The sequence below is a fragment of the Melitaea cinxia genome, chromosome 6, assembly GCF_905220565.1.
Source record: "Melitaea cinxia chromosome 6, ilMelCinx1.1, whole genome shotgun sequence".
Classification (NCBI taxonomy): Eukaryota; Metazoa; Arthropoda; class Insecta; order Lepidoptera; family Nymphalidae; genus Melitaea; species Melitaea cinxia.
The window spans coordinates 8,474,717-8,502,499 of record NC_059399.1 but is presented as its reverse complement, the minus strand read 5'-3'; the positions used below and the strand labels follow the sequence as shown (position 1 = coordinate 8,502,499).

Below are 27,783 nucleotides of genomic sequence, written 5' to 3'. Positions count from 1 at the left end.
ATATAAAGGTGTTCGAAACCTGTCCCCGGTGCGCAGCAAGCGGCATACAGCAAGCACATTACCCACTATACACAAAAACACTACACACTACAAACTAAACACTACACACTACAAACTAAACACTACACACTACGCACTACACACTACACACTACACACACATCCCCAATTTCTACTTTATTAACCGACTTCAAAAATAGAGGAGGATACTTTGACTAGCCCGTTGGCGCAGTTTGTAGTGACCCTACTTTCTGCTCCGAGGGTTGTGGGTTGGATTCCCGCCCCGAGTCGGGGCACACATGTATGAATGTATCGAACCGATTTTGATAATTCTTTGTTTTGTTGGAAAGGAGATATCCCAAGTGTGGTACCGTGATAAGGAAACCAGGATCTGATGATGGAATCCCAAAGAAATCGAGGGGTCCCTCGAAAATCGTAGTGACGACTAGTGTGTTTGTTATTTTTTTTTTCGACAACTTACGTTGTATTACTTGTCGATGTAATTGAAGTCGGTTTTTTTTCGTTTGCGAGCAAACACAATCATTTATTAATCAAAAGCTAGTGCTTTTCACCTCTTTAAATTTAATTGAGAACTGACGAGTACTTATTGAACTATTTCTTATAATGTGTATTTACGTGACCTTGTATTACTGTTTTTTTTTTCTTCGTTTGCAATCAAACGCAATTAATCGTTGAACGCAAGATCTAAATAAAAAAAGAACTGAAATTTTCAATATACACAAAAAAAAAACACGTGAACTGTTATACTTTAAAACTTCGCCATGTATCACCAAGGGTGTGGTGGGTAAGGTAAAAGGTTCCTAAAAATATCACGTGATTAATGGACGGCTTCTAACATTTTAAATAAATAATTTGATAACCTACACATTAACTGAAATTGTATTGTTATTATTTAATTAAACGCGTACTACATTACTATGACAAAAAATACAAAGATCAGTAATAATATTATTATGTACCCACTTTATAATGACTATTTGTAAAGGCAAACCATACGAGTATTGTTATTGAACTTTCTTATCAATTTTAATGTATTCTTGCAACAGCTTTGACCCCTATTAGTTTATCATCGTTTCTTTAACAAGACAGTCTATAATATGATTAGACATTTAATTATTTAAAAATGTTAAGATTATTAAGACGCAGTGATTTTATTAAAAGTTTTGAAAATTTACAAATAATTAAAAATACGAAACTACTTAAAGTACCAAAATGTTGTATAGCTACACAGATTTCAAAATCGGACAATTTGTTTCCGGAGAGAGTTGATTTTCCCAGTCGTCACATAGGTCCGAGAGATCATGATATTGTTACGATGTTAGATCTTCTTGGATATAAGGTAAGATTTCAATAAATATTGGTTGTTAATGTGTATTATGTATGTAATATTTAATACTTAAAATTACATATAATATGGATATTGATTAAAGGCGTCATATATGTTTTTTATATAATTAAATAATTAATCAGTACAAATGCGTATTAAAAATTAACACTCATCACATCACTTCAACCTATTGCAGTCCACTGCTGTACATAGGGCTCCACAAGTTCGCACCAAAAATGGCGTGAACTCATGTGTGTTGCCCATAGTCACCACTCTGGGTAGGCAGGTTGGTGACCGCAGAGCTGGCTTTGTCGCACCGAAGACGCTGCTGTCCGTCTTCGGCCTGTGTATTTCAAAGCCAGCAGTTGAATGGTTATCGCGTCATTGGCAGTGGAACTGTGTTATCCTTTAGTCGCCTCTTGCGACACCCACGGGAAGAGAGGGGATGCCTATATTTTTTATTGCCACACAGCATATAAAAATTATAGTGCTTTTAAAATTTTCGTTTAATTAATTTAGTATTTTACATATATTTATATGGTAGTTGGAACCACAAAGCACGTCATACTATAATAATTTCTTATTGACGAACAGAGCCTCGATCAGTTGACCAATGATGCAGTGCCTAAGCAAATCCAGTTACCAAGACTTATGGAAATTGATGCGCCAATAAGTATGTATAATTAACAATAATAAAATAATATTTTATGAAACACTTTATAACGAAATAATTCCATGCTATATGATATGATATTTATATACTTATCTATGAAACTATTTAACTTTTTAGGTGAATATGATTTAATTGAAAGAGTACGTAAAATAGCTGAAAAAAATCAGATATGGCGTTCTTATATTGGTATGGGATATCACAATTGCTGTGTTCCTCATACCATCATGCGAAATTTGTTTGAGAATCCTGGATGGTATGATTTCATTTCTTTATACGAGTATATAGAACTTGTTATTAAAACTGGCGTCCTTCCATTTAACTGCGATATCAGAATCGATATTACCTATAACCTAAATATGCAACTTACTTGCCCTAACACTTTAATAAAAATAATAAAATTTACGCTACGCGCTTCAGCCTGTAATATCCCACGGCTAGTTAGTTTAGATTAAGAGCCATCAGCTTGTAGTTAGATAGATTAGGGTTTTTTTTTTGTAACGAAATTATGTCGCGCTTCAGCCTGTACTGTACCTGTACCCACTACTGGGTATAGGCCTCTTTCCCCATGTAGGAGAAGTATCAGAGCATAATCCACAACGCTGCTCCGATGCGGGTTGGCGGATATATTCCCTACTATAAGTAACGGTCGCTATCAGGTGTGCATGATAACAACCGGGACCGACACCTTAACGAACTCTCCGAGGCACGGTGAGGAGAGACCCACAAGGACTAACGACCAGATGAGAAATATATATAAATATACATAAATATATATAAATATATATATATACTTAAATATTTGTATAAACACAAATAGTCACTAAAGTGCGAACCCGTGATCGTCAGGGTTTAGGCGCCGCCGTCACGGCACATTTACAAAATTACCGTCGTGCGTACGTTAGTGTCGTGTCAATTACCAAGTTAAGTCAGTTATTTATAACCAATTTTTTCATGTCTTCTCAACATTTGTTTACTAGTGCTTCATTTTTTCACGCATAATTTCGGCAATAGTATGCCTCTATCTCTTTATGGCCCTAAAGGAAAGGTAGTCAGTTTAATAGCACGATGTATAAAAATTCAACTAGTAACTAACGTTGGTAATGATTGAAAAATTATTTAAGGACAACACAATATACTCCTTACCAACCAGAAGTTGCGCAAGGCAGGTTGGAAAGTTTATTAAATTATCAGACAATGGTTAGTGACTTAACTGGTTTAGATGTTGCAAATGCTTCACTTTTGGATGAAGGAACAGCTGCAGCCGAAGCTTTGTCACTTTGCCACAGGTAAAACTTATGTCATTTTCGACTAATATACTAAATGTCGTTAAAAATGTTTTGGTAATGTACATTTGTATTTCAGGCATAATAAAAGATCTAAATTTGTCGTATCTGAACGGTTACATCCTCAAACATTAGCTGTAGTTCAAACGCGATTGGATGCGCTGGGGCTAGAAGTTATGGTTGTACCAGATGTCCGTCAAGTTGATTTTGCTCAAAGAGATATATCAGCCGTGCTACTGCAATGCCCTGATACACGGGGATTAGTTTATGACTATTCAGGATTAGCTGCAACTGCTCAAGAGCACGGGGTATGTATTATTCAAATAACTTGTGCAATGTTAAAGCTATTACGAGTATTAAAACATTAGTAACATTTTATTGCAGACTTTAGTTGTCGTAGCAACAGACCTCTTAGCTTTAGCCTTATTAAGACCTCCAGCAGAATGTGGTGCAGCTTTGGCAGTTGGTACATCTCAGAGGTTAGGTGTTCCACTTGGCTACGGTGGACCACACGCTGGTTTTTTTGCTGCCGAACATCCTTTAGTACGTTTGATGCCTGGCCGCATGGTTGGCGTTACCAGAGATGCAGCTGGAAGAGATGCTTACAGGTAAATGGAAAGGACTTTATGATAGTGGTGACATATGTTGACATCTACGATTTTTACATATTTTTAATAATAATATGATTTTGATCGCTATCGTGATGGCGCAGTATCTAGTGACCCTGGTTTCTGTTCCTAGGGTTGTGGGTTCGAATCCCACCATTAATCTGGGTGTAATATAACTATTTATTATGTATGTTTTATTACGAATATATATTATTTTATATTTTATTTACAAGTAAGTTAATAAAAAAAGTACAGCTATATCGGTGGGCTATTACTAATAAGACAAGCATTAGTTTCTTACAGATATATTTATTTATCAGATATATATATTTATTAATATCTACTCTGATCCTTCTCCTATATGGGGAAAGAGGCCTATTTCCAGCAGTGGGATATTACAGGCTGAAGCGTATATACAATATTTATATATTTGTCAGAGATATTTATTTATTTAAAGTTTTGAATTTTTGTAAGTAAAAGTAATTGCCAAAATGATTAATTTTTAGGTTAGCTTTACAAACTAGAGAACAGCATATACGTCGCGACAAAGCCACATCAAATATTTGTACTGCTCAGGCACTTCTGGCTAACATATCAGCTATGTATGCTGTATATCATGGCCCACAAGGTCTTAGAGATATTGCAACTAGGGTTCATAATGCTACATTAGTTCTTGATCATGGTAAGAAACCATATAAGAAATATTTTGAGAACATTTATTTTAATAGAGCTTATTAATTTCATGTTAGATGATTTTAGGAATACAAAATCGCGGTCACAAGCAATCGAACGACGTATATTTCGATACCCTTCATGTAGTTCCTGTTTCCGAACACGATGCTTCCGCTATAAAAGCACGGGCTCAGGAGAAGATGATTAACTTGCGGTATTTTGAGGATGGCGCAGTAGGTGTTGCCTTAGACGAAACCACTACTATGCAGGATGTTGATGATTTGTTGTGGATATTCGATTGCGAAAGCGTTGAGGAGGTAAAATATAAAAAGAAAAGCTACAAATTTACATTTTTAATTTTCTACTTTTAAAAGTATTACCACAGTACTTTAAACAACTGCTATTATTTCAGGTTATAAAAACTGGCGACGCAAAATCTCGCAGTGTACTACGGGGACCTTTTCGCCGCACCTCTCCATATTTGACACATCCAGTTTTTAACATGCACCATTCTGAAACTAGAATAGTTCGGTACATGAAAAGATTAGAAAATAAAGATATATCGCTGGTCCATTCGATGATACCTTTGGTAAGATAAGATTGAGGAGCATAAGGACAAGACATAACTTAGTAAAATGCATCTGTTTAACATTTATCCTCATAAACCTTAACTGAGGTGTACTGAACTTAATAAAAAGATCGTGTTTTCTAAAATCCAAGATAGCATCGCTAAAAATTTGTGAAGTAATAAGTTTCCAATAATTTATCTAATATTCGACGATAAAACGAAACATCCTTAGAAGAACTGTTTATCAAAAGTGCTAGTACATAAGGCGGTTGCGAGTTCGATCCCCGCATATGAGAAACATTTGTATTGACCACACAGATGTTTGCCGTGGTCTGCGTGTTTGTGCAGTCCTTGTGCGTCTCCCCACCGTGCCTTGGAGAGCACGTTAAGCTGTCGGTTGTGGTTGTTATTATGGACAACTGATATCGATCGTTACACATAGTAGCCCACATTGGAGCAGCGTGGTGGATTAAGCTCTGCTCCTTCTCCTACATGGGGAAAGAGGCCTAAGCCCAGCTGTGGGATATTATAGGCTGAAGTGAAGTACAAATTTAAGAATAATTCTGAAATATGCAATTGTATATCCAATCAAGCGTATGGAGTATCGTGGTAAAATAAGCTAAATATTATTTTCCTACATAAAAGACAGGTTTGCCAAGCAGATCTTTTACATTGTTATCAGGAATACATAGGAAGTCAGTAAAGATACAGATAATACGTATTTTAATCCATTCACAAGTGTTCTCCTTTTTAAAGGGTTCCTGTACTATGAAGTTGAATTCAACAACCGAAATGATGCCCTGCTCGTTTAAGCACTTTACTGATATTCATCCATTTGCACCTCTTGATCAATGCCAAGGCTACCACATATTATTTGAAGAACTCGCTAAGGATCTATGCGCTATCACTGGTTATGATCGAGTATCATTTCAACCTAATAGGTAATAATAACATAAAATACTATTTCCACATTTCACTAATTAAAAAAAATATTACTAAGTTGTAGTTTCGTATGACATCGATTTAAGCATATAAAAAAGCTGAATTTTTAAACACGCAAAAAATAACCCCTGACCTTCTGGTATACACGACCATACCAGGGCGTTCCTTGTTTAGCTACCGGGAGCGGATCGCGCTCGATGACAGATCCCTATCATGTGCTGCACGTTATAGTACTTTTTTTGTTACGTTTCACTTCGATGGCTTGTTGTGTTGGACGTATACATATTGGCCTAACATGTTAGCTGATTTATATATTTATTTAGTCACGTAGTCATTTAGTTTTTACTCCGTTTATTTCTTAAAATTGATCAAATTGATCTCGTGAATCTCCAGTAGAAAATGAACTGAACTGATTTGTTTTCTTATAATACTGTAGTTTTAATTTTTTTATCCTTTAATTTTTAGTGGTGCTCAAGGCGAATATGCTGGTTTGAGAACAATCAAACGCTACCATGAGTTTCGAGGCGATACCGGGCGCAACATCTGCCTTATACCTGTCAGTGCTCACGGCACTAACCCTGCGTCCGCGCACATGGCTGGCATGCGGGTCTGCGCCATACGAGTTACTCCCTCGGGCGACATTGATATGGAACACCTTAAGGAGAAGGTAACTTCACAAAAGTAATCTTTATTTACGAAACAAACGCAATTTTATAAATGTCTACTGTAAAGAAAGTAATATTGTCAAATATACGATACTACCGATTTTCGAAAAACATTATATGTTATCGCACTTTTCTTGTTACTTGAAGATACGAGATGAGTGGCGATGCATTAAATTTTTTGAACGCTTGTTTTATTCCAACTTTAACTTACACTTTGCTGATATAACGATAGATAATTGTGTTTGCAGGCAAACGAAAAAAAACCGTCTTCAATTATATCGACAAGTAATATGTACGTAGGTAGACGAAAAAGTAGTCAAGTAAATACGCATTATCAAAGATTACTCCAAAAGTGGTAATCAGATCTTAATGAAATTTAAATGTGACTACATGATAAACATCGGCTTTTGATTAAATCAAAAATTATCAAAATCGGTACACCCAGTAAAAAGTTATAGGGGTTTTCGAGTTTTCCTCGATTTCTCTGGGACCCCATAGTCAGATCCTGGTTTCCTTATCATGGTACCACACCAGGGATATCTCCTTTCCAACAAAAGAAGAATTATCAATATCGGTTCATACACGACGAAGTTATCCCCGAACATACATTATATATACACATATATATATATACGGTCGAATTGAGTAACCGCATTTTTTTAAGTCGGTTAAAAATCAGATTTTTTTTTTACGACAATCCTCAGTAGAGCAGAGTGGCAGATTAGGCTTCGTGCTGATTTAAAAGTTTTACTAAAATTCTAAATGTACGAGTGTATTTTTTTTTTTTTTGTAAAACATAAATGAAGGCTTCAAACTTAACGGCCCCAGTAGGATTTTCTCACAAACTGAAACGCCCAGATCACGATAAGCATTGATATGGTCTATACAAATGCTTGCCATGTGCGGAGATCGAACCCGCGACAGCAAGTATAACAGTGCTGTGACCGCTGCGACTACTTGTCGTCAAAACAACACGATGTTGAATAATAGATTAACCTTGTAATTAAAGTATATTTGAAATACTGAAAACTCTAATACTACTCAAACAAAGTAAATAGTTATATAGTATTTAACTAGCGCGTTGGCGTAGTGTGCAATGACCCTGCTTTCTTATTCGGAGGTTGTGGGTTCGGTTCCCGCCTCGAATCTGGCTGTAAAATATGTATTTATTTATAGATGCATTATTTGTGTTGAAAAACAAAGCATTAAGCTACGTTACCTTAGAAACAGACGATCCACGTTAAAGATATTTATTAATTAATTATTGATTAAATATTTATTAAATCCAGGTAGAAGAGCACAGCGAGAAGCTATCGTGTCTGATGCTCACATATCCGAGCACGTTCGGTGTGTTCGAGGAGCGTGCCGCGGACGTGTGCGCGCTGGTGCACGCGCACGGGGGCCAGGTCTACCTGGATGGCGCCAACATGAACGCGCAGGTAACCACTGCTGAGTAACCCCACGAAACTACGCCAACTATTGCATAGAAACGTTAGCAGTAGATTGTTCCATCTTGAAATTCCATTATTTCTTAATTTTTAAATTAACACTCCACTTTGAGTAAAGAATATACTTAGTAAGAAATATGTATTTTTGTTAAACAGGTTGGTTTATGTCGTCCAGGTGATTACGGCAGTGATGTATCACATCTCAATTTACATAAAACTTTCTGTATACCTCATGGAGGAGGAGGTCCAGGAATGGGACCTATCGGAGTGTAAGTATGTTTTTCTAAAAAAAAAAATAGTTTTCAGACATGATATTCTTTGCTTAAGTTCTTTCAACAACCCGATAGCAAAAAATAAAAATAAACTCTTTTGAAATCGTAGCGCTATTTTCTTTTCAGGATCAACGACAAGTACTGGAACTAACAATAAATTTCGGTTTCTAAGGGGACTGACGTAAACTCTTGTTTTAAAATTCCAGTAAAGCGCACCTGGCACCGTTCTTACCGTCACACCCGGTAATAAACCCACTCGCCGACTTAGGAGACGCAGCGCATAGCTTTGGCTCCGTTAGCGCTGCGCCTTTCGGGTCTTCAGCCATTTTGCCTATCTCTTGGGCTTATATTAAGGTAAGTCTTTTATTTTACATTTATTGGATTCGAAGAAGTGGTATACGTTCTTTGTTTATTTTTAAAACGTTTATCTTATATTCTATCAATGCATTTTGAGTTAGATAGCATCATTTGCAACAGGCCTTATTATTACAGCGATCTCTTCCAGGCAACCTTTGACCAGAGGACTAACATAAGGAGTGTAGGATGGAGGCAAAAATTTTATGTAACAGAATCCTGTATATACATAGAAATGAATATACTTATATACATACCATTCCTTATAAATAGATAAATAAATAATATGCTCATATATATACATACATAAACACATATATATCTATAAACAATTTTCATATATCAATATATTAATTAATACGTGAAGTAAAAACTTTGTACCCCTTTTAACGAAGATTGCGCGGACAGAGGAGTGTGAAATTTTGCACACTTATAGTATATATAGAGAAGGAGAGCAGAATGCGAATATTTTTTTAAATTATGTATAAAAAAAATAAATCAATATAAAAAATATTACAGACACTACCATGTCTTTAACGCATACACGCATATATATTCTTTTGTTTATTATTATAGTAAATAACTCCAAGCGTTTGTAAAAATTTAAGACTTTAAAATGATCATCTTCCTCAGTCAAGCGCTTATGAATGTAGCGACGTTGTTCATATCTGCATATTTAATTGCAGCGATATGTTTTTTTTTTTATATTTTTCGTAATGTATATTTCATAATATTTATATGATAGATTTCGCGTTCACCACAAAAAAAACAATGTGGCAACTATCAAAACTTATCGTGTATGCACGATACATTAGAGCATTACATAACATATATAGCATAGTATATAGCAATATTAATTTTAAAATGTAGCAATAAAAAAATGAAATATTTTTTTGTCATAATTTATATTATACCATGAATAAGAGCCTACTTTACTTTATAAACGAAATGACTTTGGTCTGTAACCTAATTATAAATCACGCAGATGATGGGACCAAAAGGTTTGAAGCGAGCGACGCAAGTGGCCATACTTAATGCTAATTATATGTCACGAAGGCTGGACGGTCACTACAAAACATTATACAAAGGTGAAAGGGGATTGGTTGCACATGAATTTATAATAGACGTACGAGATATGAAGAAAACTGCTAACATTGAACCTGGCGATATTGCAAAGCGACTTATGGACTTTGGTTAGTGACCACTATTTAAGTAATAGTGCATATTCTGATGACAAAAAAAAATTACATTTCTTCTAAATAAATTTTTAAAATAGGTTTAATGTAACGTCAAAATAAATATTAACATAAAATTGTGTTGTATATTATAAGAAAAATATTAGCTGACCCGACGCACTTCGTACCGCCATTTTTTTCATGAAAATGTCGATTTATAAATTTCATTTTATACAAATCTGGCCCTGACAATAGCAAACATAAACGAAAAAGAATTATCTAAGTCAGTAAGACTGCTCAGAAGTTTTGCGCATACATACATTTCGGCGATTATTTTAACAACATTATATTTGTAAAAGTTGTAAAAATGTTTAAAGCTAAAAAGTATTGTAAAAACTGTATTGCAGGTTTCCATGCGCCGACAATATCATGGCCAGTCGCAGGTACGCTTATGATTGAACCGACAGAATCCGAAGATCTTCAGGAAATGGACCGTTTTTGTGATTCACTTATTACAATAAGAAGAGAAATTAAGGATATTGAAGATGGCGTTATTGACAAACGATTGAATCCAGTAAAGGTAAACAAAAATTTTAACACAGTTTAACAAAAGTACCTAATATAAAAAATATTTAAATGAATTGTACAGATGGCGCCACATACCCAGCAAGAGGTAATAACGGAGGATTGGAACCGTCCCTATACTAGAGAGCAAGCTGCTTTTCCAGCTGTAAGTATGTTTTTGACCTGAAGGTTATTATTATGTATTAAAATCAGAATCTTAACCTAAGATTGATGAGAAAATCCCGTAAAGTAATAAACTCTGTACATACATATATAGTTGCTATATTTAATATACCTAGACTTCGTAATTCACGTTAATTTTCATCCGTAATGCTACTTTCTCAAGTTTAATGGGGGCTTTAGTAGTTTTTAGTAACAAAACTTAATTAATCAAAATTTGTTTTCTGTTTTCAGCCATTCGTAAAAGCAGAAACGAAAATTTGGCCAACAGTTAGTAGAATTGACGACATGTATGGAGACAAACATTTAGTTTGTACTTGCCCACCAGTTATTGATGATTTTTGATTTAAGAGAAGGAATAAAATAATAATACTTGAGCTGCGATCACATAATGTTTAATTGTCCATATTGTCGTATAATAAATATTATCTCCATATAACAGTAATTTCTCTTAATATATGTCGAAGATAGTTTTATATTTAACTTATTTCCTTAAATTTTACTTTTTGATTTCAATCATGAATTATTGACATTTAATATTCTGTGTTTTATATTAGACCCTTTTTCTAACGTCCGTAAGAAGGCAATATATTTGTTCTATAAGTAATTTACAAAGCTCAAATAGAAAATGGATTGCTTTAGTTTGTCTGCGATGTTTATTTTATACAATATTTAAAAACTCAGCTGATCATATTCTGAATTAGCTATTAAGCGAATTTTAAGAGCTTAAAAGTTAATATTTTACGTTACAATTAAACAATACTTAAGTAACTGCTTATCGAAGTCATAACAGATTGGCTGATATAACAATCAATAAAGTAAATCTATCAAAAACTTAATTTCTAAATATCTCTAAATATAATTAATTATTAAGCTAACATAAAATATATGTAAAACAATTAAAATTATAAAACAACATTCAAATATAAAATAAATTATATTTTTATTATTTTCGGTCAGTTTTATTTTTGAGGCGAATTTATCGATTCTTTTGGATACATACCTAATTTAACTCCAATATCTTTAGGCAAACGTATTGGTGGTCGGGTTGGAAATGGATGGTATGATCCTGTCGAAGGACTCCGTGGAAACGATAACGATGATAACGTATCTGTGTCTAAAAGCGAGGTTATAGTACTGCAAGTGTCGTCATGATCAGTTTTGACTTTATCACTTATTTCCATTGAGTCCCTTGACAGTGTTATTGTATCTCTATTTGGAAATACTTTTGGCGAAATAGGTGTAGACACTTGGTCTAATGACGTAATTTGGCATAAAGTATCACTTGAATTACTTTTTGCACCCATGGGTGAATCATCATCTACAGACGGATCACAAGTAAAGCTAATAGAGGATGTTACTTTCTGTGAAAAATCACTAAGTGAGCTGTTTTCAGTTTTTAAAAAATTTTCACATGTTTTTGGACTTTGATCTAATGTTTTACTACAAACATCGCTTGTTTTTAGCAGTAATAATTCATTATATTTTGTTGAATGTGACTGTGGATAGTTATAATCATCAGAAGTTAATCGTTGCTCGTAAGTAGACGTGTCTTTGTTTTCTGAAGATGGTAACGTAACCGATATTTTTGATTCGCTTGAGAGTGAGTATCGAGACCATTCGTCTGATACAGGCCTCGTATTTTTATGGCGGTGATCACTGGAAATGGAAATATCATTACCTGTTTTTTTATAATCAGTGTTAATATGGTCGTTTCGACTTAAGTTATTTTTATAATCACATTTCGCAAAAAAACCCTTATTTTCCCACCCATATAAATCTGTTTTATTGCCAAGACATTCTGTACTAGGTGTTTTAATATTTTTAAAAGAAAACTCATTACTCCCCGTTGCAACGTTACGTATATCCAAAGAAAAGGGATCATCAATTGAAATTGGTCTTACTTTCAGAATATCGCTTTTGTCTGATGTGATTTCCTTTGGAATCCTTTTTAGGCATCCGATCAATGAATCAGAGGTAGATTCTTTAAGCAAAGATGTGTTTAGTAATTTTGTTTCAACAGTTTTCGAGCAATTTATATTGTCTTTTAATGATTTTTTTACACTATCGTTTAAACTCTCTTGTGATGGATTACTTACAGAAGTAATATTCTGTTTTGTTAGTATTCGACTGAGAATTTGTGAATTTTCTTGTATAATTTGTAAAGCTCTTTCACTGTTTTTCCTCCCAGACTTCAAAATGTATTCTTTTGATGAAGCTGGTCCACTATCTGTAAGTATATCCTCGATAAAAGATTCGTTTTTACTTTCAAGAAGACTTTTACCATTATTGTATTTCTTATTTTCCATTACATCTTCTGTTTGTGTTTCAGTGTTTTTGTCATCATTTAATCCGGGGCTTACAGATTTTCTACATACAAAACTATGACTCTGCGGTAATGAAGAGGCACGTTCCACTTCAGTTTTTAAATTATTTTCATTAATGTTGCTTTGAAGTGTTAACGAATCTGGTTTTTTTGGTAAACGTGAATTTCTTTTAGTAGGACGTCGACTTGGAATATCAGAATTATTAGGATCCGACAATCTAGCCCCGAAAAACTCTGGACTATGTTCAAAATATTTATCAATTTTTAATGGAATCGGCGGTTCGTCTTCACTGATAATAACACTATCAGAACCGGGACTTTTGATTGGATTTTCAGTATCTGGAATTAATCCTTCAGATAAATCTATATCAGTCACAAAATTTGGATTCATAACAAAACTGTCGATAATATCGGGTGGTCTTGAATTTTTCTGCAACTTTGAAGTAGGGTATTGTTTGTATGGTAGTTTTTTGTAGAATGTATCAATTTCGATGGCGCAGTGGCGAGGTGAATTGATAGGACTATAATCTGTTAAAGTATTAGATTTTGATATATTTGTCTTTTTACAATTCTTCCTTTCATCGTATTCTGGTTTATGAAACTTCTTGTCATATATTAATCTATGATGACGCATACATTTAAGCGGGCTAGTAGTATGTCTATCTTTTTTTTTATTGCTTTCATTATGAGGTTCTTTTAGTTTAAGTTCAAATCCATCTATATAAACACGTAATGATTCACCAGCAGCAGAGTCAAGATATTCAGATATCTTCTTAACATTTATATCTGTTTTATTTATTTTTTTATCTTGTGTGTAAGAGTAGTCAATAGAAGGTATCTTACTAACTGATAGTGGACTACTTTTAACATTTTTACAGTCTGGAAAATTTGATTTTGGTGATTGCTTTTTACTTTTAGTGTTTGATTTGTTGTATTCCATATCATCAATAGGAATATCTTGTTCTGAATCACTTGCTTTTTCATTTTCATCACAAAGGCTTGTATCTGTACTAGATTCAGATCGCGATGAATACGAAGATGTCTCGCTAGAACTACGCGATCGCATTGAAGCTATCATTGCATTAGCTTCCAATTCAGATACTATAATACCATCACCAGCTTCTTCTAAATCAATTGATGTTTTCCTTCCTATTTCTACGGTTTTTTCTTTTTTAATATCTTTCCATTTAACGGAGTTTCTTCTATTTTGCGATTTCCGATGTTTTTCTTCTTCCCAGCTAATAGTATCATTTGTAATTCTGCTATGACGTTGACTTGTAATTTCAGCTAGAGATGTTGTTTGGCGAGATGGTGGTATAGCTCCCGGTGGTGGACCTAACCGTCGTCCTCTTGAACTAACGATAGCACTTTTACCCAGTAGTAAATTGTTCACTGTGAGTGAAGTTGGTGAAGTAGGAACACCAACTGAAACGAAAATAATTGATTATTTTATATATAATTGAAATATTTTAACATTCTTTTAAGTATATGACATTTGAGTATATTTAAACCTGCAGCGTGTCGAGCACATGCAGCCGCTAAAATGACATGAGCTTGACGTTGTCGTTCACGAAGTCGAGCATATTGCCTTTTAAGCGCTCCTATGTCTAATGAAAGTCGGTCACCGGCTCGATCATTCCGTCTGGGTATAACCTATATAAAATTATATAATAAGTATACTGGTAATTTGAATTGTAATTGAAACTATATTTTGACTGAAACATTCAAATCAAATTAAAGAAAAAGAGAAAGAGGTAAAAAAACAAAAATAATAATTAATATAATTTAAGTTCATAATGCTGCATTGAGAGAGAATAATACTATAAAATAATGGGAACCAACTGAAAGCTTCATTTATACGTATATATTTTTTTAATAATATAAATACCGTTGCCAAAGCCATTTTATTTCCATCATCACTAGAGTCTCCTTCGTCTTCTGAGTAAAAAAGACGTAGACCCCGTTTCGTCATTGACTGTACCTAAAAATGTTTATAATATTTAGTAAATAAATATTATTACATACGTCTTCCCAGACAGCATTTAAATATAAACAATATCATTATAAAAGAATAAATTTACATTAAACAGAATCGAAGGAGGAAATGGCTCACTGGATCGTATAAATCCTAACCGAACACGGATTTAAACACACTAACAGGTTAACTTGAGTTTATAAATAATTTATTTATTTCAATTAATATTTATTTCGATCCCGTTGTAAAGGAAAACATCGTACGGAAATTTCAACCGAACGGTAGAACTTTTCGTAGAACTGCTGAGACATTAAAATGACAGCCACCAACCCTTTGTATTTAATCCTTCTACTTACAAGAACCTTGTCTTTATCAATATTTTTTTATAGAAGACTGTTAAAGTACAATACACAAGAAAGAATACTTACAAAATAAATACACATACCGCTGATTGTAAAGGAGGGTGTACTGGTGCAACGTTCGCTGGCGCAGGCGGTGCGACTCTGTACCTGTGAAGATTGCGTAATCGTGGAAGCTCGGGGGCTGAATTAAAAGCGACCACTCTGACAACTAGAGCATCTCCTGCCTCCCATACTGCACCGACACCACCACCCATACAACTGTAAAACTCGTCTGCTGACCGTGCTGATAGAATGCGACTGCAAAAAGAATTTAAACAAGATTTGCTAACTTAAAGGTATTAGATAGATATACAACACATCTTTATATGCTAAAATAATCACAAATAATAAGACATCCAATCTTTCGTCTCAGCCTACTTCGCATGTATGTATAATTTGTACGTGAAGTTTTTTAACTTTAGTCAGTACTGAAAATCCCGGAATCCCGGAAAATTTAATGTCGAAATTTTCGGAACTGAAATACAATCATTATGCCAAGATCTCGGGATTTGGGATTCCGGGATTAAACTCTCTAAGTAGAATACATTAATTAGAAAGCTACACAGACGGATACAATATTATTCTTTAGTAACTTAAATATGTTATTTACCATAAGTATCACATAATGATAATTATTTCACCATGTAATTTAAATATAAGGAGTTGTTACCTTATAAAAAGTTACGCCTAAATAAACCAAACAACAACATTAACATTAATTATATTAAAACTTTACATTTGGGGTTATACAATTAAATACACTGTGACGCTGTGCAAATAATGAATGAAATTAAGCCAAGCTTGATCTATTATTAAAAAAATTTAAGCCAATTAAGTTAAAATAAATTGGTTAAGGCAAAATATAAATAATAGTGTTTACTCGCAAACGAAAAAAAAAACGACTTCAATGACATCGACAAGTAATACGAGTATAACGTAGGCAGACAAAAAAATAGTCAAGTAAATACGCGTTATCAAAGATTACTCAAAAAGCTGTAATCAGATCTCGATGCTATTTAAATGTGACTACATGATAAATATTAGTTTTCGATTGAATTAAAAATCATCAAAATCGGTACACCCGTAAAAAGTTGTGCGGTATAATACAACGTAGGTCGACAAAAAAATAGTCAAGTAAAAACGCATTATAATCTAATAACTAGAAAAGTAGTCGGTAGATCTCGAAGAAAAATGAGACCAAATAACACGCACCACCTTTTGATTAAATTTTTTTTTGTCGAAATTGGTCCACTCAGTTAAAAGTTCTGCATTAACATACATAATAAAAAAAATACAGTCGAATTGAGAACTTCCTCCTTGTTTGGAAGTCGGTTAAAAATTGAATTAAGTAAGATTAAATCAAGCCTAATCAAATTAAACTGGATTAAATAAAATAAAATAAAACTAACATAAATCAAATCAAACAAAGCCAGTAAATAAACCAAATAAAATGAAACACAATGAAAATAAGGCAAGCCGTATTATATTAAATCAAGTCAGATAAATTGAAATTAAATAAACTAAACCAAATTAAATCAATAATATAAATTACATTGCAGAAATAAATCAGATAATAATTACAAAAAATAAATTATAATATCAATTACAACTATACTATGTACAGACATACATTACAATTATTTGTTAGTGCAAATTATTAAAAATAGTTTTACGAAATGGATTTATACTGTCGTTGTTAACATCGATCACATGACTGTAGCCATTTATAGTTAGAGTTAGCACCGTAGACTGTCCTCGTGGTCTGTCCTCCTGGTGGACATAATGGTGTGATTGGCTTACGGGGGCATCTTGGAGCAGCGTAGATCCTTACAGACTGAGCAGATCAGGGCAGTCAATCATATTTCTAAGTAGTTTAAACAAAAATAGCGCATCACATGCTTCTCTACGAGATGATAGGGAATACATACTGAAGTATTGAAGTCGACTGTTATTGGAAAGAAGTTGCATCGCTGTACCTTCCGAGTAGGCGATATGCCACAGACACCGTTTTTGCACTCTCTAAATTCGTAGTATGTGGACAACGTAGTGTGGTCACTATAATAGTCAAGAATACCTCGGACAAGACCATTATACAATAAGATCTTCGTGCTACTCTTAAACTCTCTAGAGTTTCTCATGTCAAAACCAAATATTCTGGATGACCTCTAATGATATCATCGGTATGGCGAACGAAAGTAAGTTTGTTATCAAGGGTGCTTCCTAGAATTCTAGGAAGAAATCCCCTTCCCTAATGATTATTACTTCTTGGATCATGATGTTATTAATGAAGTATTTCGAATTTATGCCGTTTTTTGGTAAACTTTTGGTGATAACATTTTTCAGTACTCTCGGTTTAAGTGTTCCTGCAACGGTTCGGTATCTTGCGGGGACTCAATTTTTCTAGCAAACTTCATATTATCGGCATACAAGAATAAATCGGAGAAATGAAGACATTCTGGCAAATCATTTATAAAGATGCTGAATAGAATAAAAATTATCATTGGTATATACTAATGAGAAATAATCGGGGAAAAGATCACAAATAGTTGAGGAAATATATGTATGTAAAATAATGACAAGACCACCATTCTTATAACAATGGGCATAATGTCACTCCACTTACTCTTGAAGCATGTCCCAGATGGCTAGCGCCGTCAGTAGTAGTATTTCGTTGCCATCCAGGAGGATTAAATCCCAGATTCTCAACAATGAGTCGCGTGGCAGCCACGTGGCGTACAGTGTCAGGAACCATTGCATCGTGAACACATCTGGTAATGGAGGTTCTACTCCTCCACCTATTAAAATTATATATAAATTAGTCTTGTATTAATTTATATATAATTTTAATAAAAAAAAATATTTTCAATTTATAAGTAATTTTAATCTTAAGAAAGCTTTTGTTAATCTGTGCTTAATCGTTTCAGCAGTAACCATTTAATTAATTATGTTCACAGGTTTGCAATTCATAAGTGTGCGTTTTATGGCATATAGTAGATACTAAACTAGTTAGGAGGCGTTGTAGTTATTAGTTTCGTTTGTTGAAATTAGTGAACTCTTATTATAGGGCTGGGTATTTACTAAATGTAAAAAAGTTGTTAATGGTCTGCAAGGTTGTGATAATTGACTTTGATTAGGTTCTTCTGATAGTGATTAAGGAATAATTTAAGAAGCAACTTACATATATGTACTCAAAAGACATATTGATACATCACTATTGATATAATAATTGTGTTTGCTCATCACTTCGGCCTATGGCAGTCCACTGCTGGACATAGGCCTTCCCAAGTTCGCGTCAGACATCCCGGTTTTCCGCAATCCTCATCCAGCCTACACCGGCAATCTTCCGTAAATCATCGGTCCAACGGGCCGGAGGACGTCCTACACTTCGTTTGCCAAGACGCGGTCTCCACTCCAGGACCCGTCTACTCCAACGGCCATCGGTCCTGCGACACAGATGACCAAGCCCACTGCCACTTCAACTTGCTAATTCTATGAGCTATGTCGGTTACTTTCGTTCTCTCGCGGATAGTCTCATTTCTAATCTTATCTTTGAGAGATACCCCAAGCATAGCCCGTTCCATTGCACATTGAGCGACTTTAAATTTGTGGACCAGTCCCTTCGTCAGTGTCCACGTCTCGGCTCTGTATGTTAACACAGGCAGGACGCATTGCTCGAAGACTTTTGTCTTCAAGCATTGCGAAATCTTCGAAGTGTTTGCTCGCAAACGAAAAAAAAAACCGACCAATTATATCGACAATAGTAATACAACGTAAGTAGACGAAAACAATTAACAAACGCACTAGTCGAAATTACGATTTTCGAGGGTTTCCCTCGATTTCTCTGGGATTCCATCATCAGATCCTGGTTTCCTTATCATGGTACTACACTTGGGAAGTCCCCTTTCCAACAACAAAAGAATTATCAAAATCGGTTCATAAACGACAAAGTTATCCCCGAACATACATTAATATATAAATAATACGGTAATACCATCGGATATTCTTTGTAAATGATCCATATGTTGAGCAAGCCGCGGTAGTCGAATTCGTAAGAGATCTCTGAAGGCAGCCATGTCCGCTGATAGCCCTCGAAGATCGTCGGCAAAATACCCTTCTGGTAGTACTGCTTCAACTAGGTATATCATCACCTTAAATATTCGATGAATTAATTATTATGTTATAAAATATTGAAAGTACCTACGTTAAATTAAATTTGAAAATCATTTAATTTACCTTCAAAGAATCTGACTCTGACTTATCCATCACTTCTAGAATAATGGCTGCTAACATATTAAAACCTTGACAATAACCGACATCTTTGTTCCACCTGAAATTAATGATCATTATATTTTGAACGAAAGTAGAAAATTACTAAACACCAATTAACTAGCGGCAAGTACCTAGCATAAGCTAATAATACTCTTCGAAGCATTGCTTGATTTTCTCGACCTTCTGCTCCACAGAAAAGAGAACAGCCAGTTCTGTGAAGATCCTGAAAAAATATAAGACTTTGTCATATATAAGGCTCAAATAAATTTTTGTATTTTAAATAAAGAAAAGTATGAAGAATATTATTTTTTAACGTTCTTTCAACGACAATCTTAATAATAAATATTCTATTATATATATTATTTAATGTTTATAGATACATTTAGATTTGTAGTTTCGTGTGCTATAAGAAATATAATATGTACAAATGGCATTAAAAAGTCACTGCTAATGTAGATAACTAAGAGATACGCGAAGATAATTTCGTTAACGTGGGAATGTCACCGCTGAGCGGAATCTTTATAGTAGTCAATAAACTCGAAATATGCAGTAAGAGTTTGATACACCAAAAAAAAGGGGATTGAATAAGCAACTTGGGAAAATAAAAACAATAACCAGATCAAATTTAGTTCCATTTCTTAAAGATTAGCTCCTAATGAGCTTTTCGTAGCTGCTGTGTGGCTACGGCACTAAAGAATTTAGCCACCGCCTCTCTTCCCGTGGGTGTCGTAAGAGGCGACTAAGGGATAACAAGGTTCCACAACCATCTTGGAACTTAAGAAGCCGACCGATGGCGGGATAACCATCCAACTGCTGGCTTTGAAATACACAGGCCGAAGACGGGCAGCAGCGTCTTCGGTGCGACAAAGCCAGTACTGCGGTCACCAACCCGCCTGCCCAGCGTGGTGACTATGGGCAAAACACATGAGTTCACGTTATTTTTGGCGTAAACTTGTGGAGGCCTATGTCTAGCAGTGGACTGTATAGGCTGTAATGATGAGCTTTTCGTAGGTTGGCAAAGTGTACCTTTAGAATCTGAGCACTAAGTTCAGTATCATCGGGCTGGGCAGTCCCTCTGAAGCAAGCCCGTTCGGCGACCGGCCAGTCGATACCCCGTGCGGTCAAGTGGCGATCCGCTAGCGTCAGCCATAGCTGAAATTATTTTTTTTAAATTTTAACTATCAAGTGATATTAAGGATTTCAATTTATTCTTATAAATACATAAAAAGAATGAATAATTATGTTTGCTGGCAAACGAAAAAAACCGACTTCAATTACACTGACAAGTAATACAACGTAGGTAGACAAAAATAGTTAAGTAAATACACATTATCAAAGATTACTCCAAAAGTTGTGATCAAATCTCGATGAAATTTAAATGTGACCACATGATAAACGACGGCTTTCGATTAAATTGAAAATCATCAAAATCGGTACACCCAGTAAAAAGTTATGCGGTATAATACAACGTAGGTCAACAATATATATACGGTCGAATCGAGTAACCTACACCTACAAATTAAACTATGTTAGATTGATAAATTAGTCCTAACCTAACCTAACCTATGGTTTCAAGGTCGTTATCTGCGCATATAATAACTATCTATATCCATAAACAAAATAGAAGTATCTATCTGTGATTTCAAAATAACTGTTTTTTTTTTCAAACGCACGTGGTTATTTACACGACACTAAAACACAAACAAACGATTTTAAAATTTATATTTGTCTGTTTGCCTGCCTTTCTGTTTGTCCGGGCTAATCTTCGGAACGACTGCACTAATTTTTAAGGGACCATTTCTAGGAGATGAGGAGGTTGTGGAGCAACATATAGATTACTTTTTATCCCAAAATTGCGAAAAAAAACGTGTCTATTGAGAAAAGATAATACCGGGTTGGCGGATATATTTCCTACTATGAGTGATGATCGCTATAAAGTGTACATGATAAAAACCGGTACCGACGGCTTAACGTGCTCTTCGAGGCACGGTGGGGAGACCCACGAGAACTGCACAAAAACCCAGACCATGGCAAACATCTGTATGGCCCATACAAATGTTCGTCTTGTGCGGGGATCGAACCCATAACCACCGACGCTATTTTAAAATAACCAATAGTACTCCTTTCATCTTTTTAAATTGAAAATAAACTTAGTATCAATTTAAACTACAAATTATTAAAGATAAAAAGTTGAAGAGTTGACAATTAATAATATTGAATAAACCGGGATGTCTGGCGCGATCTTTAATGAAATAAACATCTGTTAAAATGTAGTATTACAATATTCCAACTGTAATACGTAATAAAGCATGTTTATATTTATACTAACTTTTCTTCGAAAGTGTTGTGGAACCCCGGCAGGAAGGCGTGCGACGAGGCGCATCGCATGCAGCCACTCCGCGAAGCCTCCCTCGCCGGGGCCTTCGTTGCCAGGTGTGACACCAAAACGAGCACTTGTATCGCCAGCTTATGTATACACCATAAATAATTATTTCATTATTTCCTACAAATATGACTTAAAGAAAGTTGATTTGATAAATTAAAATATGTTTTCAAAATAACAATCAAGTTTTCGTAAATAATTAGGTGTTTCATTGTCACTTTGTGTTTAGTGTGTAATAAGGTGTTTTAAATGTTTTGTTGTGGTGATTTATAAGTATGGAGCAATCATTAATTTAATTTACGACAAGGAAATGTATAAATCAATATGAGACATAATGCGACTATCAATGAACCGCGAACTATTGTATTACTACAACGCAATCTTACACAGAAACACATGCCACAAATATTTGTACCTGACGCAGTCCTTGAAGAACTCGCAAGGTTCCTGAGAGAGTTCAGAATAGCACTCATCTGTTCCGTACAACGTGTACATTTGATGCTAACTGCATATCTTTACACTGCACTGAATATAGAGTCGATGATCGGTCAATATTATTATATCAGCACATCTTTATTTTTGATACATCGAAATTTTAATGATTAGTATAAAATATACACAACGGAGCGATGAAAAAACACTGCGCGAATTTAAATATGCCATTTGTCCATAACATTTATGAAGTACTGCGTTTCAAACCAGCTGATGCGGTGTTTACCGGGCGAGTCACGGACTAGTGTGGTGGGGTTGCTCACCCTCTACTACTTCATTTCAAAGGGGTTTATTTTAAATCGATTCTGCTATAGGAGTAAAGGCAAAACTGGTCAAAATGCCTATGTAGCGTATCATGGTAGATGTCTGCTTAGAGCATGCGCAATTTAGAAAAAGAGCTTTATCTGTGTGCGTCGTCTATTGATTCGCAGTATTGTGTACGTCAGTTAGAGATACGACGGTATTGAAATAAGCACCTGTGCAGCTAGTGCCTGAACTTCAATGTGCGTAAAATTATTTTAGTCTTCTGAATGAAAGCGTGACGTAATTCTCGTTCATATAAAAATTATATACTTAGATCATGTGTCTATATAAAACAACTTTTTTATTCTCTTGCAATATAAAAAAAAACTGTAAATATTTAGTGACTACTTTGCTATCATTTTTATAAATATGTTTCTATGGTTGTTTGTTTGGCGCATTCTTCATATAAAATAAAAAGATGAGACAGTAGTAATATCAGTAACATTGCGTATTTAACTCATTATAATAGATTTACTTTATCAGTATTATTTGATTTTGATTGACGGCTGATATTATTAAAAAGGGGTAATAATAAAATGAATAGTATGCTCCGACAATGGCAATAACACTAAGAAGAGTGTTATATAATATAACTGTAAAGTCTTCACGGATGATTTTTTAAACAAAATTATTATTTTAATCAACAAATTGACCCCGCAAACGTTGTTTTGCATATATATCATTAGCCCCCTTTATCCCCCTCCCCTTATAACTTAGAGGTATAAAAATAGATGTTGGCCGATTCTCAGACCTACCCGATATGCACACTAAATTTCATAAAAATCTGTCCACCCGTTTCTCAGGAGTATTTTAACTAACATTGTGACATGAGAATTTTATATATAAGATTAGTATTATTAAGTTAATTCATATTTCCTTTTATTATATACCTTTCATTATATATCTTTCATATGATATCATAACTGGGTTTAATGATTACGAGTATATCAAACATTCACAGAAAATAATATAGAATCGACGTACAAATCCCCAGCAATATTTAATTTCTAATTCTAACAATGGAATTTTCTAACAATGGATTAATTTCATTAAGTGAAAATATAAACATTAAAACTTTTAGTCTCTTATAAAAAATCTCATATAATTTACTTCATTATTATTTATTTATATTTTAAGTCATAATTTATTTATATTTTTATTAATTATTTATTTTGTATTCTAAATGTTATATCTATCGATTAATTAATTGGAAGAAAAAAGTATATTGGTCATGTTAGTTATAAGCCATGTAGTAAAAATATTAATTATAATATTTTAGTCAGTCGGTCTTTTTACTTTTTAATTATTCTTAACTCTCTTCCCGTGGGTGTCGTAAGAGGCGACTAAGGGATAACACAATTCCACTGCTACCTTGGAACTTGGCCGACCGATGGCAGGATAACCATCCAACTGTTGGCTTTGAAATACACAGGCTGACGATGGGCAGCACCGTCTTCGGTGCGACAAAGCCAGCTCTGCGGTCACCAACCCGCCTGCCCAGCGTGATAACTATTGGAACTTGTGGAGGCCTATGTCCAGCAGTGGACTGTATTAGGATGAAGTAAGTGAGTGAGTGAGTGAACTTAATAGCTTACGAGAAAACGAGCAAAACACTAGATTTATTTTATTAAGGACGCAAAAAATTTGACCTAAAGTATCAAATTGGCTCTGGATATGTATTCATTTATTCTCTACATATATTACTAATTAATTTTTTCGTACATACTAATGTGGCGGAGAAGCACAGAGAAAGCTGCGCATAGTTTCTTCTGTTGACGGTGAATTCGATCTCGAATCCGCAAATATTTTGTTAATCTTTCTCCAACTATTTGTAAATTGTTTTTTCCGTCAATGTATTGTTCACGGAGCTCTTCGATATCTTCAAAAAAGAAAATAAATATTAAGAATTAAGACAATAATACATTAGAAAGAGATGAAAACTGTGCCTCCTGTGACAAGTGATACAAATCGAAAATCATCTTTTTTAAGGAAAGCAAAAACAAGGTTTTTCGTAAAAAAAACATGTTTGTAACTAATTCTTTTGTAGAGTAGAGACACATGTTCCAATAACAATTAATTTTTTTTTTGGTAATTAATTAATATTAAAGTTAGTTTACGAAAAAAAACTTTTGAGTTGTATCTTTTTTCACAATTATTAAGTGCTTAAATAATGTAACAAATGATAATTGTACAGTTTAATTACTTAACAGATATAACTTGTATTTGTGTAAATTCTAAAATAATGATCACAGCTGAATGTTTCTCAAGCAGAGATAAAAATAATAAATATCTACCCTTTAATTTTTTTTTTTTGTTATCACTCGCCTGATAACAAAATTTACCTAAATACTGTGTAAATAACATAATTTGCCTGTTTAAGAAAGTTTTAGGTTTAAAATGATAAGTGTACTGAAAACTAAATGTAAAATTCAATACAATCGCATTTACACCACAAAGCACAAAAAATAGTGTTGAATACTTCGAGTGATTGATTACTGACAAAAACTTGACAATATCGATTTTCAGGAATTTTTTAATAGAGTTATATCACTTTGGAGAAAAGTTCTTTCCGTAACTATAGCAGATAGACGAATTTGTAATTAGACCAAAAAATTTGCAATTTTTTCTCATAATGCCTACGGTAAAATTACAAAAAGTGTAGAACTCGACTTATATCAGTTAGCACAGGAGGCGCAGAAGTAATGAAAACCAATAAATAATGTCTACTCAGAAATTGTTTTCATCTTGTAACATTTTATATTACCTAAGGATTCTAGGTAACTCCGTTCGATGGCGTCTGTTTGTTCTCCGCAGTTCGAATGTGATGATGTAAAGGATGCAGCTGTGGATCTAAATACAAATTAAACAATTACTTTAATATATTTAGCTATATTTTTGTTTGCACTGGTTTATGTATTGGCTGTTATTATGTTGTTATATGTTGTGTGTTATATATTTGGCTGGTGGTTTATGTATTGTATATTTTAACAAGTATTAATTTATTTTGTGTTTATTGGGATTTATTTTCTGTTTAGTCCTAACTCCGAAAAAGGACTCGTAATGAAAAACGTAAAAATTTAAAGTAATTAAATAGCGATACTTGTATAATGAGTTCATCTTTGAACCAAAAAGTTTATTGGCCTATAACACCCTAAGTATCCCACTAATGAAAAAGACTTCTTAAACTAGATATCAAATTCGATTCGAAAAAGAAATGCTCGATTCGTATAAAAGTTTAAAACAATATTTAATTGCAAAACTATAAATAGGCTATTAAAAATTATTTGCTCTTTAAGCTCATATTTTTATTTCTCTTTTTTTTAAATATATAGACCTGCGATTGACTGCGATCTCACCTGATGGTAAGTGAAGATGCAGCCTAAGATGGTTCGCGTTTGCCTAGAAGACGCGTATTCAATTTTGATTTAAAGCTCTATTGTAATTATATGTATATTATTATATTATTTAACAATAAGCACATACATATGATAGTATATAATACACAGCAGTATTATCAATATGTTGAACTGTTCAAAATTAAACGTGTTCGTTTATTTTAAAGATCTTATTTTAAGACTCAAAGTACTTAAGATAGATAAAATAAATGTAGAAGAACAGAATAGTAGAAAAAAATATATAATAAGCGAAATAATTATAGCTTCTTACTCTTGAGTGTAATCAGTGACGCTATTACTACGAGTACTCCAACCCCGTTGATCTGCATAAATATCATTTAATAATTCCTCTATTAAATCCTTAACATCACGCTTCTGAAAATAAATAAACATCTTTCACTAAAAAGGTCAGTTGTGTCACTTAAAAATACAAAAATGTATACCATACAATTATGAATTAAATGATAATAATTGAGTGATACAATACCTGCTTAGCACTCTTGATCTGCGGTGGCGGTGGTATATTTCTGGTTTGTTTTGTATTATTTACTTTTTGTATTGGTATTTTAATTTTATTCAATGCTTTCTGCGTTCTTGGTTTGTCTTGATACAATGATGAGAAGTCAAGTTCAAATTTTATTACTCGCAAGTTTATCGGTTCATTAATTGTTATAGTTTTCATTCTAATATGTCAAGATGACTTTAAAATTAAGACAGATTACTTTTTTCGAATTTCTTCGTATATTTGATACGGTTTATTTTTTGTGATTATTTTACGTGTCATAACAATCCAACGAAACGTGCTGAACTAGGCAATGGTGGCAGGGACTCCCGATAGTCACCCACTCGTTTGTTGCCTGTTTGTAACGATACCACTGATAAGGACGTAATATATTCATTTGAAAGCACGCCATATGATCTAATTGTAGACGTACGCTGAGATATCAACAGTACTGTATATTTTACAGTCAGTGTTTTGAACTTTTTTTCTGTGTTTTTACTGTCTATTTTCGTTAATTTTTCATCACTGGATTATAAAGACATAGGTACAGATAACAGATAAACACAATACATAATTATTAGAATTCAACCAATTTTCGTCATTCCATTTCATAATTTAAACATAATTTCATTAGTAGCAAAATAATGAAAAAAAACTACTACACCCGGATCCAAAAAAAGCCTAGTGACGGACAGGTGAACAGCAAACAAAGTACAGGTGTAAGTAAAAGAGTTTCGTAGCTAGTACTGAATCCTATCGGGATCGTACACGTACACTACTGTTTTAATAGATATGTACTAGGACCAATATACATATCTTTAGAATAAAAAAAATCATTAAAATCCGTTCGTCTAGTAAAAAGTTATAGGTTGAGCCGGACAGTCCCATGGAGGAGAAGTCTGGTCTTTTCGCCGAGGCCAGCCTGTCGCTGGAGGGATCCTGTTGCCTGCAGTTCCGGGACCCTCCAATTAAAGCGTCTGAAGGCT

The 27,783-nt window shown here is 34.0% G+C and overlaps 2 protein-coding genes across 2 annotated transcripts; one reads left to right on the top strand and one right to left on the bottom strand.

Annotated features, from left to right (window-relative positions):
* The first annotated feature begins 781 nt into the window (after window positions 1-781).
* On the top strand, window positions 782-11,187 carry LOC123654552 (glycine dehydrogenase (decarboxylating), mitochondrial). Its single transcript, XM_045590451.1, has 19 exons — window positions 782-800; window positions 1,244-1,359; window positions 1,942-2,020; window positions 2,138-2,273; window positions 3,142-3,306; window positions 3,383-3,611; window positions 3,688-3,911; window positions 4,418-4,593; window positions 4,671-4,900; window positions 4,996-5,172; window positions 5,908-6,092; window positions 6,559-6,760; window positions 8,048-8,197; window positions 8,363-8,475; window positions 8,685-8,832; window positions 9,818-10,025; window positions 10,415-10,587; window positions 10,657-10,737; window positions 10,986-11,187. Exons 1-19 carry the CDS (start codon window positions 782-784, stop codon window positions 11,094-11,096), a joined length of 2,922 nt encoding a protein of 973 aa, XP_045446407.1. The 3' UTR covers window positions 11,097-11,187.
* On the bottom strand, window positions 11,131-27,157 carry LOC123654318. The gene is made up of 14 exons (XM_045590229.1): window positions 26,783-27,157; window positions 26,567-26,670; window positions 25,665-25,750; window positions 24,627-24,779; window positions 22,052-22,188; window positions 20,749-20,874; window positions 19,854-19,945; window positions 19,687-19,780; window positions 19,445-19,601; window positions 18,077-18,248; window positions 15,498-15,711; window positions 14,966-15,058; window positions 14,588-14,730; window positions 11,131-14,507 (listed from the first exon to the last, which is right to left on the bottom strand). Exons 1-14 carry the CDS (start codon window positions 26,975-26,977, stop codon window positions 11,714-11,716), a joined length of 4,560 nt encoding a protein of 1,519 aa, XP_045446185.1. The 5' UTR covers window positions 26,978-27,157; the 3' UTR covers window positions 11,131-11,713.
* Window positions 27,158-27,783: the final 626 nt, after the last annotated feature.

Excerpts from the sequence above, each read along its gene's own strand:
- LOC123654318 (XM_045590229.1), bottom strand. The coding sequence starts at position 26,977 with ATGAAAACTATAACAATTAATGAACCGATAAACTTGCGAGTAATAAAA. Across the intron at positions 22,189-24,626 it reads TGTGCTTCTCCGCCACATTA|CTGGCGATACAAGTGCTCGT; the intron begins GTATGTACGAAA and ends TGTATACATAAG. Across the intron at positions 18,249-19,444 it reads TTTACAAAGAATATCCGATG|GTGGAGGAGTAGAACCTCCA; the intron begins GTATTACCGTAT and ends TAATTTTAATAG.
- LOC123654552 (XM_045590451.1), top strand. Across the intron at positions 3,912-4,417 it reads GCTGGAAGAGATGCTTACAG|GTTAGCTTTACAAACTAGAG; the intron begins GTAAATGGAAAG and ends ATTAATTTTTAG. Across the intron at positions 4,901-4,995 it reads ATTGCGAAAGCGTTGAGGAG|GTTATAAAAACTGGCGACGC; the intron begins GTAAAATATAAA and ends CTATTATTTCAG.